The following is a 19,249-nucleotide window of genomic DNA, read 5'->3' on the forward strand; positions in this document are numbered from 1 at the left end:
TTATCTCTTTTTCTTATCCATCTCACACCAACTTAATGGGTTCTACTCTTGCATGTTTACAGTACAAGACCACCTGTATTTTTTCAGGGTTGTTAAAGTAATAATACTTGCATGCAATATGCTGTTCCACAGAAGGAAGCATTCAATTTGACATCAATAAAGATGAAAGAAAAAATCAAAGCAATTTATACATTCAAAATTCATACCTTTCACCATTCCAGTGCATGCACCCACCCACCCGTTGCACACCTTGAGTGAAAGAAGTTTGAAAAGAATCCTATACTTTTGCTTAATAGCTTAATTGAATCATCTTCACTTTGAAGGAATATTGAAATAGGAATCTCCTCTCATTATCTCTTGCTAAAAGGTATTGTAAACTAGATTAGAAACTGCAAACCAGGCAGAGACTAGTATTTTTGTTGTTCTGCAGATGATAAGAATGCCTTTGATTTACAAGATAATATTTGGTTAACTATTTTTTTGATTGCCTGCAGATTAGGCACTGTTTTTGATGAGTACACACATGATTTCTTTTACTGAGAAACACGACCTGCATCTGAGTATGACTGTGGTGTGGGATGGAGATACTGCTACAACCTGCACCTTCAAATGCAGAAATATTTCTGAGATTGCCAGTCTGAACATGGCTATCGACACCAGTTTAGTGTGCCCAGCACACAATATCCTTCTTAAACTATTATGCTGGACTACAGAATTTTGAAAAGAAAATCTTTTTTATTCTCTTCAACACTACATTCATCATTCTTCCAGTTTCTATGAAACAACACGGAGACTAAACTTCTCAGGCTTCAATGCATCCACCCAGTTATCATTACTATATCATAATCATATTATTGATTTATATATGCCAAAACAAATAAAACTATCAAGAGATTTTTTTCATAGTATTCTAGTTATGAGGCCATATTGCCTCCTTATAGTATATTTTTCCCTATAGAATATTTTCCCTATTCCCTATCAGTTTGTCTGATATAAGAACAAATGAGGATTTTGTTTCTTACTGTAAAGCAATATATTCCAGATCTGGACCTCTCTGTTCTAAAGTACGGAATAGCAAGTTTTTCCACGACTACTTCAAATGTGTTGCCTAGAAATAAGTACAGTATTGAACTGACTTCTACAAAACAGCTATTACCTTATTAGCGAGCAACTGTATTTACCATTCAAGGAAACAACATTTTGTCTAAACTGCAAATGAGAGCGCTGTGGCATGACGTGCTGCAGACTCTATTGCAGGAATATCCTGTAGAAAAGGCCAGTGTAGGATAGGGAAAAGAAAGACAAGATCATCATAGTAGTCTTTCTCAGCAGCTGTTTTTTAACAGCCATGTGCAGTGTTTCAGGCCATTACAATGTGCCAAGAGATGCTCAAACTAATTAAATTCATGCTCCTTCTATGGTCAAGGGACTAAGGTAGGCTCTGACTTAGATGTTCTGAATTAATGTTTGGAAAACCTCAACTCTACGCATTGACTTTACGGGGGTACCACCTCCTAAAACAGCTACCTACATTGGATACCTGAAGTTAGACAGAGATAACAGCCCTCTGTACATTTTTGTGATATATTTTTGTATCACCACAGAAATTTTTACTGCTGTTAACAACACATCCAAAGCATAACATGGTCTAGTTTTCCAGACTAGTCTGCATGAAGATAATGCAAAATATAATCCACCAATGAATTCCTACAGACTAACTGGTGGTTAATTTACTCCATCGTTTGGTAGCAGGCAATCTGGACCCACCACGTGCCCGTTTCAGACCCCTCAAAACTCACCTCAATCTCAATTTTTGTCTCTATTCACTTCCCTCACCACAGTGCCTGACACTCCCACGTGAGGTCTAACTAAGCACAGGCAGCACGAAGGAAGGGAATGAAACAGGCTAAACCATACGTGTAAGGTGCTAAGTATATTGCTTAAAGAAGAACTGAGAGGAGCTCACATATTACATCAAGCTGGCTGGCTTAAGAGTTTGAACAGAAAATAAATTAAAATAAGGTTTAAAATTGGGTAACTGGGAAAGCTTGAAATAAGAGGGTCCAATTGTCATGCATAATACAGTTGGACTTGATGATCTTAAGGGTCTTTTCCATCCTTATCGATTCTATGATTCTATGAGGAGTTAAGGGCACCTTCTTCTGACTAAGAACCAGGCGGAGAGCCCAGACTAAAATAGTTTAACATGCTTCCTGTTGGTTAGCTCTACATCTTCAGAAAAAAAATGGTGTGGCACCATCAGGTTTTCTGATTATGAGCTAGAGTACTCAAGTGTAAAATTTCCATGAAAAATTACACATTTTATTTCTAATTTGAAGACATGCTGAACAGTATCAGATTTTATATCCCAAATATTAATATCCTTGTCTGTCATCCTATGTTATCCCCTTTTTGGTTAATAAAATAATCTTCCAACTAGTAACATCGCATTTATTCATTTTGAATTTGAAACTTCTAAATGCATAATGGGAGACTTCAAAATTGCAGATAGGCAAGTACATGGTTAAAAGCTTTGTATATAATGATAAATGTAAAAAAAATCCCGAAAGAGCATAAAAGCTGTTAAGTGGTTGGGAAAAAAAATGATAAAAAGAATAAGATATTTTGAAATCAGATAAATGGGGGAATATAAAAAAAAATAACAAATGCAAAGATGTTTTATGCTCTGTAACTGAAAAACAAGAACTTAATGACTTGAAAATTTGAGAAAAACATATTTAATAAATTCATATTTAATAAAACAAAATATTGGTTTAAAAGGCATGTAATGAAACACATTGCCAGAAAAAGCCAGAATGGTTGCTCATGCAACAAACACTTGTATGGATTTCGAGAACATTTATAAATGATGACATACAATGATTTTTGGGGAAGACTTTTAAACCTTCTGTTTCAGAACTTAGGCTCATCCCCACAATCAGAGCAAGATGAAAATCTGCAGATAGACAGGCTATCCTACTACAAATCTTACACCTTCCTCCTGAAGCATCTGCTACTGGCCACACTAGTGATAATGGACCAGATGGATGTTGGATCTGATTCGTCTTAGAAATCTCTATGTTCCCCACACTAAAACGGTATTAATTTTTTTCTGATCCTACTAATACTACCTGTTATTTAATTGTGCTACTGTGTCCCCACAAAAGTACACGGATTCCAGTGCAAAGAATGCCTATTAAGTTGTCATGTAACTAAGGAACAAGGTTACGATAATTTTGTAACATTTTGTAGATTTTTCAAGTTTCTTTTGAGACTGCATCTATAAGAATTTCTAATGTGGTAGTATAAAAGCTATAGCTTAAGATACATCATGCCTGCATAGATGTTACCTGCATTACCTTTAAGCTACCTCTTTCAGTATTTCCATAATAAAGACCAAGATATTTTGACATTTTGACATTTTAACTATAAAAATTCAGCTAACTTGTGAAATTTGCTTTCTCAGCAGCTACATCACAAAGAGCAGGAAGCTGAACAGATGGTTAATTAAAGAGAATAGAATTTTTGCATGTACCCAAAGTGTTTTAAAACATACCAATCTAAACAGTGACTTACAAAAGGTTTTTATAAACGAAAATTATTTATTTGTGTTGAACGATCCACATAAAGGAACATTGAAAAATCTGCTACATCATGAATGTCCTTTTTGGCTGTGAGATTTCAGCATATTAAATATATTTAGCTCTTCCTATAAAGAATAAATCACTCTGGCTTGTTCTGGCTCACTATGCATGAAGTGTTCAGGTAACAGTTCACCATCTTGTGGATACATGCAAAATACTGCTTTGAATGCTTGAGGAAAGAAATTATTTTGCTAAGTCACAGCACGCCTAGAAATACACTGTTATTTGGCCACTTTGGGAAGCAAAGAGCTACACGCTGGACTGGGACAGCAGCTATGGAGAGCTCACAGTCACTTCTGACATAGCAATATGATGTAGCATGTTTCCTTCTGATACTGAAACAAAAGCATATGTCTATGAAACAAAAATCTTACTCTCCTCTCAAGCGGAATCCAAAGCTTTTATCTTTTCCTTGTGATTCTATTTCTCCAGTATTAGGCTAAGGATAAAAGGTGACAATCTTGCTAGAGTTAATCCTTTAGAGCAGATCTGCAACCATATACTGGGAATTGTGGGCAGAGTACCAGAGCTATAAGCATTTACTTGAACATCCTGGATAACTGCTACAGAAGAAACATGAGTAAAAACAATTCTTTAATTCCTGAAGAAACAGATAAAGGGACATAAGATTTATGCCCAGAATTAAAGAAAATCATCACCCATAGCAGCAGCACTAAGCAGTTTACTGAATGTATTTAGTTGAAGCTATGATGTAATCAAGAAGTTGGTTTTACCGGTAAGTCCTTTTGTATGAATCTGAGAAACGATAAGCAGTCAATAAAGTACTAATGCTCGAATCCCTACACGCCTTATAAAAATGCCACTAGGTTCTCGTGTGTAACTAAAACTGAAGCCACTTCCAACAAATGAATCATTTGTGATTTATCATGTGATTTGTATCTGAAAAAAATCCAGGTCACTTGACACAATGCTTGTTCCTGGGACGATTAGAGTTGTTTCTAACTAATTTAGCTATCTGTGTAGAAGCGAGCTGCATTTACAGTTCACCAACTCAGAAAATCATGAGGTTGATTAAAGTGTTTGTTCCTTGAGGAAGACATACAAAACCTCCAACATCCAGTGCTATTGAAAAGCAGCCGCAACCAAGAAAATAAGATCATGCCTTTTCCTTTTATTTGCTGGTGGCTCCTCCTTTTCGGAGCATTCATTTATATCTGGCCTGTTGCTGAACTTGTCTCTTTAACTACGCTCTGGACATGCTGAGAAGTAAAGCTGTGTGTTTGTGGCACAGGTCCAGTGCTGAAGGAACAATAAATTGGTGAGAAAGTAGAATTGCTGGATTCACACCAAATTACTCAATAGTTCTGTAGACTTGTTAAATTTAATTTGCATGTTGTTGGGATATTATCATCTTTAATGACTTTCTGAGAAGTCCGTGTAGCACCAGGTAGACTTTGGGTAACATCAATACATCTCAGTTTACAAAGTGATAATTTTTACAAGAATTGCTATAGGAAGCAATTCTTCCACAATTTGCCAGCATCCTTCTTTCTTACCAAAGTTCCATGCATCTGCCACTGCAATGATGTTTTAAATGCTGAAAATAACTACAACTCTCCATCTGAGTTCACCGAGTACCCTTCCACTCCCATCAGTTCCATAAATCTTTCTTTCAGCTGCTACTGTATGCCTTGATCTCACTTCAGAAGTTTCTTTGCTATCATCTGCCTGCAGGAAACATTGTGCGGAGGTTCTGTGAATTGTATCAGACAGGTAAAAGCTGGCACTTGAATAATTTATGTCAGCAGCACATTTTCAGTAAGCAACTTGGCCATCAACAGCAGAACAGCATCTTAACAAAGATATAGGTAATATGGAAGAAGTCTGAAGAAATCATTGTGATTACTTGTCAGTACCACACAAAATTCAGAGATGTTAACACTGATGCCAGTAGCTAACCCATACTAATATCAGTTTCTTATCATATGTATTGTACTTAATGCTACTTTTCCCCATTTCTGTAAAATTATTTCCAAGTAACCGATTGACTTTATATTGACAACAGCATACATTGCTAGGCCAACGTTTGAATTAAAAGATGAAGAAACACAAAGAGAAAAATGAGACTGCTAGTTGACAGAACAGCCATTGATCAGTCACAGTGGAATATACTGTTCCGTCAAGAGGGCCTCTCTGATGAAGCATCATGAAAATGTAACTTGATTACCTTTCCCTGACTTGCAAAGGCAATATCTTATGTGCAAACAACAACTGAAAATCTACTGACTACTAGTTCTACAAAATGAAGCTTCATACTGTTGGGTCAGAGCTTGCTTACAGCTGAACATGAAAATGAATGCAGTGCTGTCAGTAGAGAAGACTGCAAACACACCTGCAAGCTAACGCTAAAAACTGTAAGACATTATCTAGAATTAATTTATTCTTTTTTTTATTTCCAAGGTAAGGAAGACAAAATGTTGAGTGTTAGCCACTACTTGGCTATGCCTTATAGGATACTGTCTCCCAATGTAAATGTGGGGTTTACAATCACTTCTAAAGCATATATAAAAGATATTTCTCTTTGATATGCTGTTCAAAGTGAAAATGCTGTTTCCAAAATGAAAAGTTCTAATAGGGAAAAAAAAATACTTGCAAGGGGGTGAAGACAGAAGAAAAGATAGTAGTGTGCTATCTTTGGAATGAATATGATCTGATGTGATGATAATAGGAGATTGATTATATTTCTCATTTTGGAAGAGCTACTGTGCATTCCTACAGTTACAACAACAGCACCAATTATGTATACACTTCCTTTTAACAATATTTTTCAAAGTGCTTTACAAAGGATGTTAGGATCATTATCATGACTCGACTGATAAGAAAATCAAGAAACAGACCACTGAAAAAATAACTAACTGAATGCCACCTGGCAGACAAGTGGAAACACAAATTTTCAAGTTTCAGTCCTGTACTCTTTTGGCAAGATCACAGTGATGTTTTCAAACACCACCGTCCAACCAGGTGAGTGTTCACAGAATTTATAAAGGCATTGATTGTGCTTTTCTGACAAGTCTGGCTTGTAAGTACCTACTAAATATTACAGCAAGGACCCATTAGTGACTATTAAAAGGCTCCCCTTTAGCAAAGCCATCCAGTTGTTAATGGCTGGCAGGAGTTCAAAATTCCAGTTTAAAACAGTCTGTCTCTTTTAGATGCCCTTGCAGTCTTGGTCTTTCCCAGCTGTGACATTTATGATAGGAATAAGAAGGATAGGCAGTGATACTTTTCTGATGTCTGGCGTAGCCACATTCCCCTATGCTTTCACAACACAAGGAAATTCAACATGTGAAACTTCAATACTTCCCCATGTCTGTTACTTCCTTAGCCATTTGGTGACACTACTTCTTTAAAAGAAATAGTTCTGAGAAAGGACAACCTAAATAAAATTTTCTGTTGAGAGAAGAAAACATTCACGAGCTTTATCAGACACGGCATTAATCGCAAAAAAACTTTGGCTTTCTCAGAATTACAACAAACAGCTAGCTATTGAACCTAAAGATCTGTGTGATAGGTAGGAATGGCAGAAGGGAGTATGTTCTTTGCCCTCTCACCACCTCCCCTTGCCTCCTCCATTAAAGACTGTTGGCTGCTTGTCCCAGAAGGCAGCTGCTCTGTCGCTAATCTAACTCAAAGTTACACCTGCTACAGAAATTTTCAACCAGGCCACAGCTGCCAGATTCTGGTCTCTTCGTACAACTCAGGCAGCAGAAAGAATTATAATCAGCACAGAGAATCTGCCCCAAAATATGCAATGCAATATGTTATAGTACATCATCCAACATTTAATACATAAATGTATCATTGTCTGAATGCATGCAGTATGTCCAGCAAAGAGCCATGTCCCATTTTGGATTTGTACTAGCGGGCCCCTTATTTATTTTTTTTTGGTAATAATTCAACAGTATTTTGCTCAAAATAACACTTAAGATTGTTACTCAGAACAGAAGTTTTATTTTTGGCATAGGAGTGACTCACCTTTGAATTCAACACATGCAATTTATATTTGTAATTAGAAACTACATTTTGAAACATTGATCAAATAAGACAACACTGCTGTGTGTAAATGATACACACACAAACACACACAGAGTATTTATAGGGTTAGGTATTACACATAATTGCAAAGTATGTTTGGAAGGCCAAGCCCTGTTACTTTGTACTGACCTAAACTCCCACTGAAGTCCTTAATACATGATTGCTACAGCTAAGTTTTTATGATTTCCCCTTCTGGATGACAACAGAAACACTGATGTTCTGCACTGCTCGCTCCCTCTGCTTTTATCTGAACTGCTACTGCAAAAATTCATGTTCTACTGGATTGTTTACTACAGCATTACAAAAGATGAGAATCCATTTGTTTGGGGTTTTTTCTGCATCTTTGCCTTCAAAGTATCTTTCTATTGCAGCAAATAATAATGCTCACTGACTCTCTGCACCATCCCCTCCATCCTGTATTACAGGAAAAGTAGACTTCATTATTTCTGCTAGTGGCGTAAAAATCCTGAGGACATTCTGATATCTCCTATCCAACTATGAGCAGTCACAATAGAGGACAATCATGACGACCTAGCTTTTCTTTAGCAAAGGAAAGCCATCTATACAAGAACAAAAAATGTTCATTTATTTTGCTTGAGCACTGGTTTCCTGACTCCTGTTTTTTTCCCAGCCCATTGAATGTTCAATTCCCATTGTACAGTACCCTCAAAATACAGGAAGGATATGATCAGCGGGCTTGATTTCAAACATGCTGAACTACCACTGAACTAGATCTGACTGAGTTTAAATGGCCCCAGGGCACTTCATCGCCTTGGGATGGATTTGCAGATCCAACCATTTAAGCACAAAGATATAACTTTGAATGTATAAAACCATCCCACAAGTTCTTGCCTGTTAAAAGATTCAGAGGCATACATAATATTTCTACAGCTGCTTAAAATGCCAAAAACACATTCATTTCAACTAATTCTGTTTAAAATCAAACAGTTTCGCAATCATTCATTACTAACCTGGCTGTTAAAGTCGGAGAAATGACAACAGAGGTAAAAATCTCCACCATAGCCATTTTACAAAGATCAGCTGCAGATCCTGTGAAAGAAAGTGATCTGCTTTTAATTTAAAGCATGCAAAAGGAAAATGTTCCTCTTGGAACTATGGCATAGGAATGAAAAATATCCAAAGGTTTTGAATTATAAGAATTTGCAAAACTAGCAGATTCAATTCATGTGATATGTTTAACAGATCGTAAGATTAGTAAATAACAAACTAAGTACTTACACGTTAATTAAAACCAGAAAAGAATAATATTAAATTATGTGTTAATTAAAGGTGAATTTGTCAGTCATGGCCATGAGTTGAAAACTTCCTTTTTATAAAAAAAGTTGGAATTATCTCATTCTAATTTGGAATTAAAATTTACCTAGAAATCAATTAAAATTTAATGTCACAAAAGGTTAGAACATTGGTTCAGGGCTACATTTCTGTTTGGAAATGTAATTATATGCTTTTTCGTATTTCCATGTGTATGCAATGTATATTCATTACATTAAGGTGTTAAGAGCAGTGGTGCATAAAACAGCGTCATGCTATATAATAGATTACACATTTCTGGTGATCAAGAGGCAGAATGATTCTCCAGGCCTGCAATTTGGTGAAGAGGTCTGTTCTGAACCATGCCACAGTGTTTTAATACATTTTACATAAACATCTACCAGATAAAATAGAGAAAAAAATCTTTACGTAAGGATTGGAAGCCATAATTTTCCATGTCCCATCAGATATGCTAAATGCACTAGACCGAAGACATCTTCCTTTTCATACCCCCTAACTCCATGAATTTTTAATTCTTTCTTCCAAATGGTCCAGCTTCCAGAGCAGGCATAAAGAGCAGCCAGGTAGGCAAATGGTACTCTCCTGGGAGACAGGAGAGGATATCTAAAAGACTGAGGAGGTAGACTTAACACCTCTTCTTTCTTCATGGCTTTCTGTGACAAACCACCTTCTCTGAATCCCATACTGAGACTCTGTTTTACTCATTAACTACATCAAGTGCAGTTCCACAGCTGATTATTGAGATGGTTATGTCTGATTGTGAATTTAGCCCCAAATACCTATCTTCTGCAGTCAAACTGATTCAATATAAGACAAAAAGTGACACATTGATATAGAAAGTAAGAAAGGATGTTTCAGCAATGGTCAGGTTACCTTCTTAGTGACTGTGAGAATAAAATTATATAATTGAATATTTAATCCATCACAACACATATGTTCTATATGTATTCTTCATGAAACAATGTAAAGTAATAAAATACAGAAGAACTCTCAAAAGAAAATTTTTTTTCTTCTTCTGAAAGATGATTTTTAGAAAAAAAGGTATTTTAAATATTTTAAAATAAAATAATTATATTCTTCTGGTTGACTTTGCCACAATTTTGTAAAAGTTTAACTAATATAGCATACTTTAGAAAAATATTTTTATTATATTTTTCTGACCAGTTCTGCAGTGCTTTTTAAAAACGTTCCTTAAAGTTAACATGATAAAATAACATAATAGACCAGATACTGGTAGATGGTGCTCCATTATTTTCCTAGTGCATTTGGAACTTACAAATCAGCAAACTCCTAGAGTAGAGTTCTAACTAAATGTAACAGTTTTCATGATTAATAATATCTTAATAAAGTAAATGGTTTGCTCTATAAGGTTATCTAGAGCTGAATTATAACTGAAGAATATTATGCTGTACGTTGGTAAAATCTATTGAACTGGGAAATATTCAAAAAGAGAAAAAACACTACAAAAGACCAGTGGCAAATCCAGTTGTAGCAAGTTAAAGCTGGAACTCTACGTTTCAATGTTGTCATGCATCAGAAAAAGCCTTCTTCAGCTGCTGCTACCATAACCAAAATGCAAACTGCTTAAATTAAGTAGACTATTATATATGTATAAACCACATATATGCAGTTTAGTACACTAACTGTGATAAAATGTTTTAGCATAATTAGAAAATTTTTACAGTCTTTAAATATTATCTCAGAGATTAAATCCTGAAATTAAAAAATCCTTGTAGTCTAGAAGGAAATTTTTAATAAAATTTGGGAATACTGAATACTTCAGAGTTTTTAATCCTTGCTTCATCACACCTTCTAACACTGCATGTTTTGAATAACAGTTACACTATTTTTCATCAGATTTGTCCTCCAGTATTATTTGAACCAACAATGAAATATGACAATCTTATTATTGTAGGTTATGATACCTATAAGCAAGCATTTTGTAGACAGTCCTGTGATAGCTTTGCCTCAGCTCCATGCTCTTTGGACAGATGGACATAAGCAAGTGCTGCTCAGAAGGCCGTGTAGCTTTATTAATGCTACACTGTACACTCAGCAGGACTCGCTGTATTAGCTCAAGCATTGTGCCTTCAACTGGAGAGGGCTGCTGGCCAGCTGGATGGAAACCCAGGTAAACTGAACACAAGTCTCTGGAGAAGGTTGTACAGGCATGGCCAGTGTTACAAACGTGCAAGCTTTGCTGCAGATTTTATAAGGATATTTTAAAATTCTATAGTTGGGTGCCTACTACAGTAAGGCAGCCATCACTTGAGCACAACTATTATTCAAGCAACAGGGTATATATTAGAATTCTAGTTCTGTACATATCCTCGCAGAGACAGTAAATTTAAATTTAGTTACTAAATTTAGTTACTTAAATTTAGTTACTAATTCTAAGGAGTGTCAAACATGACATAAATACCTAAGTAATTTTTAAAATTAAACCTTAAAATGAATAATATTTGGAGAGGAAAAAAAGAAAAAACAAATGATTCTTTCAAAAGGAAAATTCAAGTCACTTTATAAAAAGCACCATGTCTAGAAAGCACTTTTTACTTGCCTGTAAATTGTACACTTCCAGTACAACTTAATGAAAACCCTGTCAGCATCATCCAATTAAAAAAAAAATTCTTCCAAGGGGTAGCTTTGTAGGAGGGATCTCAGTTTTGGACTGCCAGTTAGGTTGTTTTTTTTTCTTTAGGTGGCTAAATTCTGTACAAGACTGAGCCCCAAGCAATTTATACAGTGTTAATGCATCAGATTAACTAACATTTGGGCACTTCATGCTGATTTTCACATTTCCAACCTATATGGCAAATTTGCAATGTTTTCCTGTGAAAAAACACATTTTTTCTTGCCCTCCACAGAATTAAGTTTGAATGTTCCTTACAAAGAATAAGTTGGGTTTCAAAACAGATAATAATAATGCACAATTCTTGTAATATTATGTATTTCTTAAACTAATCTGGCAAAATAAAAGCTAGAATCTGTAAGCAGCATAATCACAGAAACCCTTTTGTAGTAACAACCTATCAAAACCAGAAAGGAAAATGTTTTAAGACAACAATACATCCGAAGCACTGAATTCTAGATACTCTCTCTATGTGTAGTTTGTATCTATACCTATATTTAACTGCCACAGAGCACTATAGTGTACTAGAACATCGTGTTTTATGATACTGTTTACTGGCAATTTTCAAGGTAGATAGAATACATAATTTAAAATTCTTTTATATGACTCAGTAGTCTACTCTAGTAGACTACCAGAATATTCATTCTTTTGAGATTATCAATCAGAGTTGTTGCCCACTAAAGCCAAGCAAGGATAAAGAGATAGGAAGGTAAGTAGGAAGGTAGGCAGGCGGGTTTTTACCTTGAACAACAAAATTGACAGCCTGCCTCTCTGCTTGAGTGCGTAGTTTGTAATCCTGTGCATTGATATTAACCAGTGGTCTTTTACGTCCCATTATGGAAACCACATAACCTTGTAGGATTCAAATAGAAATTAGTATTCTTAGAGCGATTAAAATTAAATTTCAAAAATTCTTTTTGATGATAATACAGATTTTTGTAATTATGTACTGCCTGAGTCAATTTAACATTTTGCCCTCTGAAAATAGTCAGAGCTTCTCTTATTCAAACCTTAAATGCTCATTGTATTTTTGGTCTAAGAATTATTTCATTCAGAGAATTGGTACATGTTATACAAGGAAAACTTCTGTTCATTAAAGCTATATTTTCATTGGGAATGTCTACTGATATACCAGCAAACTCTCTCTGTGGGAGATGGAACTATAAATACCTAGCAGAATTAGCTATCTATTAGCAGCTATAATTAGAGCTTTCCATGCAATGAATAGTTTACTTGGGAATAGCAAAGAAAAATCAATTTGTAGAGTAATTAAATCATTAATGAATATTTCCCAAAATTATCAAATAGTTTTGCGGAAAAAAAATCAAAGCTATAACTTTTTTTTCCCATTTTCTTTATGTGGTATTTTCACGTCCCTTTCACAGCGAAACTTCCTTAACTCTAGTGTGGTGGGGTTTTTTAGTTTAAAAGAAACACGTGAAAACACAGTTAAAGCTTTATGTTAGGCCTAATGACGTATTTTGCCAAAACAACTATTTTGGACGGCAAGTGAGAGGAGTTGAGAAAGAAAGGGAGATGTGAGGATCCTCTTGTCAAAATAACACACACAAAACCTTATCTCAGCTTATCTTCAAAATTAAACTTCTTTTCTTCTTTTAAGAAAAATGAAAAATCATCCATGTTAAAAATACATGTTTACAAAATCTTTCATTATACTTCTGATCACCTTGACTATGCATAAATCGTCATTAGATACCATGGGAGTTCAAACTGCCACAGAGTTTCACCTCCTCTTTGGCAACCAACATATGCAAGCACACGTGGTACGGAGTTCTCTTCAAACACAAAGTTATGACCTTACTATGGACAACGCATACCCAAACTTAGGTGCAGAGGATGAAGATAGTTCTGCTGAATTAACAGAGCTTTCTGCAAATTAGTATATTTCCAGGAGCACTGATACCAAAAGTACCAGTTTTGGAACAAGGAGCTGAATTATCTGGAGGTTAGGATATTCTTTGGCAAATCAGTCTTCCGAATTTAACTAAGATTTTCCATAAAGAACAGTATCTAAAGACGGAATTCTTGAAACATTGGATTCTCAGGGAAAAATAGATTTACTGTAATATCCTTATTCCTGTGTGGTATGTCTCCACAACAGAATCACCCTTGCAATACTCATAGCTGATTAGCATCCCCAAACAAATACCATCTTTCATATAATAGTGGCACAGTATGCTTCTGTGGTCAAAGATTAATCTGTGAATACATATTTGAATGAGGTCTTAATGTAGTCTTTTTAATATGTTGGTAATTTCATCAAAAAACAACAACAACAATATAATAACATATATACTGATACACTAACAAAAATATCTTCATCAGAAGTTATTATTATTTACATGCTTAACACATCTACATGGAGTATCGGACATTCATAACACCTAAGTAATATTAGTCAGGTGGGTGCTGTTCACCTATGATCTGCAGATAAGTAAAGTTAACTTATAATGAGCTCACTAGCTTGGAATGTTTTTGTTGGAAAGTTGGAATCTGAGGTTGATTAACAAGAAAAATATTAAATAATGTTGACCTGCTGCAGATTTTTTTGAGCTTGTACAACCGAAACAGATTGTTCTTCTACCATTAATGGTTAAAACAATGGTTGATAGATGGGAGTGAGAGGAGGAATAAGTACTAATTAGACAAGTGTGTTTTGATGACAATCAAGGACATCATTAGTTATGATGCTCTTGTCTACTAAACTCATAAACCTGATTCTTTATCATAGAACTCTGGTTATTGAAATTCATTCACCTTTAAGAAAAGAATGCTATGTTATTTTAAATAGATCAAAGAAATATATAGTAAATGTGTAATATTTTGCTAGATATGTTATGTTGGGCTTAATTATGGCTAAAAATAGATTTTCAGTAACTTCATGTTAATTAATGAATGAAGGAATGCAATTGTGTGACACAATGACCATTCATGATTCCAGTAGATTTTTAAGCCATACAAAGTAGGAATACTATAATTTTCATGACTAGAAGTCAGTTGTATGTTTCTGTCATGACACTCACCCATACAATGATGGGTAATATTATATTACAAATTTATTGCTGGAAAATGTCTTGGTACAGTGTACTAAGAAACAAAAGAAATCTATTTTGACAGTTCTGCTAATAAGCTTTTAAAAGAAAATCATTCAAGCAGCTATATTTTCTCTCCTGAAATTACTGCACTCCTAAGATTCACTAAATCTAAATGAATATGTAGACTAACAACAAATTTGATGCAAGAAGAGTTTGCAGCTGCTGGCTCCAAGAAGCACTCTGTACCCACCTGTCATCACAGATACCACCTGAACTTCAAGCACATAAATTCTGACTGAGGCAAAGAAGAAATACGTTAAAAAAACCTGGCTCTGTAAATTGGCTCTTTGACTAAATGTCTGAACTTCCACGGTCCAGCAGCCATGTAGCATATTTATTAAGTAAAAGATTCCTTGGGCTTTTTTGTGTTGGAGTACATTATATGTCAAAATGATGCAGTGTAACTTGACATTAAGTAGGGTTCACTCTGAGAACAGACGTCTTATTCTGTTAGCACCTTTCTGAGAAAAGGCAGACAGGCTCCTCTTAGGGTTAAAAGAGAAAAACACCCAATTCACCAAGAAATTATATTCCATCTTTTTTCTTGTCCTATAACTGTCTAAATTTTGGTTGAGCTGAATCTTTGTCTTCAGCACTCTCACACAGTGCTGATCAGTGAACAAAAATATGCTCACAGACTTTGGATTACCTTTATTTCGGCATTGTTCAATGGTTTTCTTTGTAAATTCATGTACTTTCTTGTATTTTTGCATAAAACTCTCTATAAATTGACTGGCTTGAAGAGGAGTAATTCCCAGGCTGTCAGCAAGTCGTTCTTTACCTGGCAGTAAAGAAATTATCTTTATCATGCAATAAAGCAGAACAGAAATCCATTACATACAATATCACTGTTACATTCACAATTAGTGGAATTAGTTAAACTAGAGGATGGATCTGATATACTACAGTCATATTTCAACAAAGCAAGTGTTTAACTTTGAGCTTGAATGTTTTACTGAAGTTACTGGATTAAGAATATACTTAATAACAAGTATGTAATTAAGAAATTCCTAGTTATAACGTATACCTATAATGTGGTTGAAATCCCTTTTGTTCACAGAATAACTTTGTTGCTTTAAGTATCATTTTACTAGTTCAGTGTTGAAATCTGCAAACTTTGAGGAGAAGATAAAGAACTTGAAATCAATTTTAAATAAACACAAATGTGAATGAAGATTGAAAAAAAAAAAAAAGGATGGAGATGTGGATGGTTGAGTTTAGCTAGAAGTTTTAGATTTGGTGTAGAAGTCACAGAAAAACTTAACTGCTGAAGCAATCAGACCAAGTAGCCTGATTTTAGAAAGGCAGTTAGGAGTCCAAGTCCCACAGATTTCAAACAGTCTTAGGATCCTCAATGTCTGTAAAAATCTGGGTCCAAGTTGTGAGATAAAAGGGTTGGAACAAGAAAAAACAGAAGCGAAAAGTATTTCAACAGAGAGAGAGAGGAATAATAGCTTTTGGATAGGATATAGATGCACAATATATATTATGTTGAATCTAAAAGCATTTATAAGATAAGGTGGAAAAAAGCTGAAGACAGTTTTCCAGAGTGTGAAAATATAAACTAAGAGCTACACTTTAAACACATTTATAAACCAAACAGTTCCAGTAAAAATAAAACATACATCAACATTAGTCATATGAGGTTTGAAAGACAGATATATTTATGTCAGCTGCACAGCAACACAAAACCAGCACTGTGTCTGCAAATAACATAAGCTGAGAGGCGACGTCTCAAGGGACCAAAAGCATAGAATAGTTATTGTCACAGTAATGCTGTCAAGAAAAATTATCTAGCATTTTTGAAAGATGGACGATTTCAGCCACCTAAATGCCATCACTGTCAGTCTGATGTGCATTTCAGAATAATTCTGTAGCATTTTGTTCTCAGTCATGCCAGGATCTGCACTGAGCTGCAGGAACACCAGTCTGGACAAGGTGCTGAAGAAAGACATCCAGGATGACTCTTGCTGAGCTATTATATGTCTGTACTTTTATTTGACATCTAATTAATTTGGGTTTTCTTCCTGGGTCAGCAAATGACAAATCTATCTGCTAAAGCACATATTGTTAACAGCTAGGAGACTGCTGTGGCTTCCTTCGAGAAGTGTAACATCTAAGTTTGTCCATGTTATCCATCTAAAGAACTATTAATATACAGAACAGAGTATTGCATAAAATAGTAGGAGAATTAAGCCACAATATCAGTAAGGAAGTCTGAAAGGTTCCAGGGAAATGCAGTTCCTGGGACGCAAAAAGAGGGGAATGTACAGGCACGTAATTGTGTTAGATCACGTTCCACAATGCAGGAGCATAGGCCGTGCGAAGCAGCGCTCAGGAGTGGACTAAAGCTTCCCTGAGCACTCTCCTTGAGTTATCTTGCCAGGGGAATTGCTAGCAGCAGCCTATGAGTTTTAGGGTTCTCCATTCTGTAATATCATCTTTCGAAACTGAAAATACTGTTAGTTTCTCTGCCTTTCATTTAAACACCTTGACATCCTTCTGTGTCAATTCAGAGCCTGAACATACTGCCATTGAATGGAATTATTCCTTATTTTACAGATGTTGAAGTTGTCTGTGCTTTAGTTTTACAAGATGATTGAGGCAGAAGTGGGTGAATTGAATTGCTCCAAACCAAGCAAAAGACAGTAATACTCTCATCCCTCTCAATATTTGCTGTATTTATTAAAGTACCAACTCCTAGACTTTATAAAGAGACTCTTCTATCTTTATTATATTATTTTCTGTCCTCCAGGATAGAAAAGACCTTGAAAATATGAACCAAGTGGAACCTAAAGCTAAGAAAACAAAAAGAAAAAAAAAGATTACTATTTACTATATGAAAGATTTTCATTAACTCCTGTAAGCATAATACAGGTAAGCTCCTCAGGGAATAATTCTGTATTTTTCAATCCCACAAGAAGTGAAATAAATATTATTCACACTCTTCAGTTGTATCAAAATGTCTCCTTCATGAAAAGTTAGCCATCTTTTGAAGGGAGACAAACTGTGGGTGGAATTCAGTCCATCAATTTCAGGTATCTAACAATTATTTTTTGTCAGCCCAGTTTCCATCTAAATAGTTTAATGATATCATTCCATGTTATGTCTTAATTAGGATCTGATCACACTGCTAATGAACTGAAGCATCTTATTATCTTTCAGGTGCTTCAACTGCCCTCATTTGAGAGAGCGGGAGATGAAGCACAAACAAGTAAATGGAGATACTTAAATCAAGCACTGCTGCACTGAAATGTTTAGTGCCTGGTACCAAGCAAGTGAAGGAGTGCCAATACTCTGCTTAATCTCATCACCTAAGTTCTCTACAGCATGAGTAGACAGGCATAGGCTCTACTGAGGGAGGCTCTAGCCCCAGTAACTGAGGCATTTCCTTTTCTCCACTGACTATGTACACAACTACAGGGTGTACACCCGGTGGTGATGCAGTCTGATTAAGCCACGTATCTGCCTGTTCCACCCAGAGTGAAGGGAACAGGTAGGAAACGTGTAGCATCTGCATGGACCAAGGGGCAGGGGTGCTAATCCTTGCATTTTGTAAAATAATCTAGTGATGAAAACATGCAAGCTGAAAATGGGAGATTTGATTCCAGTCTCAGCATGGGAAGGTTTGAATTTACATTGCAGGGAGCTAGTGCTGGGCTTTTTTAATATAGATTTTAAACACAGATGTTTAAAATGCAATACAGCTTAGTGTAAAAATGCACGTGTGTGTATACCTATATATTTTCTTATGTGTGTGTTTATAATCTACACACTCCCCTATATATAAAATAGATATTCTGGAGAGTTGAAGTGTTTTTTTCCCCTTCCCAGTTGAATGCCTTAAACAAGAAATTTAATGTCCTTGGCCAACGCTGCCTTTGGTTCAAGGACTATTGATGACTCTCTGCAAAAGATGGTTTAGAAAGCATTCTTACCCAGGAACCCAAGCTGTAGCTTTAAGTTCTTCCAAGTTAAATAAAGCCTGCAAGCTAGGACTCTCATTTTCTAAATGAGTTTTCCAAGTACTCATCTTCTGTAGAGCTTTTGGATTTCTCCAGAAGACCTACGTAAAGTTTAGTTAGCTGTTCACTAAAACAAATTCACAAGAGCTTGTAGGCTGATGATACATATGCCTCCGTCTTCCCAGAAAAGGCAATTCTAAGCATGTTTGAAGCATAAGGAGAGCTGGGCATCATTTAAGAAATGGCAGGCAGTTTTGGAAAGTGTGCGGAATGTCTTGACTTATCTAGGACTTGGGCAGGACTTAGGCAGAATGGGTAACAGTTTGGATTTCTGCAGTTGGGAAGAAATTGCAGCAAACATTAAGATCTAAAGTAAGGACACACTTTTATACTGTGAGTGTGACTGAGCACTGGCACAGATTGCCCAGGGAGGTCGTGGAGTCTCCGTCCTTGAAGACATTCAAAAGCCGTCTGGACACGGTCCTGGGCAACCAGCTCTAGATTTCCCTGCTTGAGCAGGGGGCCTGGATCTGATGACCTCCA

At 35.7% G+C, this 19,249-nt stretch overlaps 1 protein-coding gene across 1 annotated transcript in view; it reads right to left on the reverse strand.

Moving 5' to 3' along the window:
* Positions 1 to 19,249, reverse strand: part of POLN (DNA polymerase nu) — a 114,232-nt gene that overhangs the window by 14,959 nt on the left and 80,024 nt on the right. Inside the window, exons 18-20 of the mRNA XM_087736488.1 lie at positions 15,391 to 15,522; positions 12,367 to 12,477; positions 8,672 to 8,750 (exon numbers count right to left, since the gene is read on the reverse strand). Of these exons, the coding sequence (XP_087592614.1) occupies positions 8,672 to 8,750; positions 12,367 to 12,477; positions 15,391 to 15,522 (322 nt within the window). The remainder of the gene's footprint in view (positions 1 to 8,671; positions 8,751 to 12,366; positions 12,478 to 15,390; positions 15,523 to 19,249) is intronic.

This window comes from Nipponia nippon, unplaced genomic scaffold, assembly GCF_047370975.1.
Source record: "Nipponia nippon isolate SJK-2023a ecotype South Korea unplaced genomic scaffold, ASM4737097v1 scaffold_6, whole genome shotgun sequence".
Lineage (NCBI taxonomy): Eukaryota > Metazoa > Chordata > Aves > Pelecaniformes > Threskiornithidae > Nipponia > Nipponia nippon.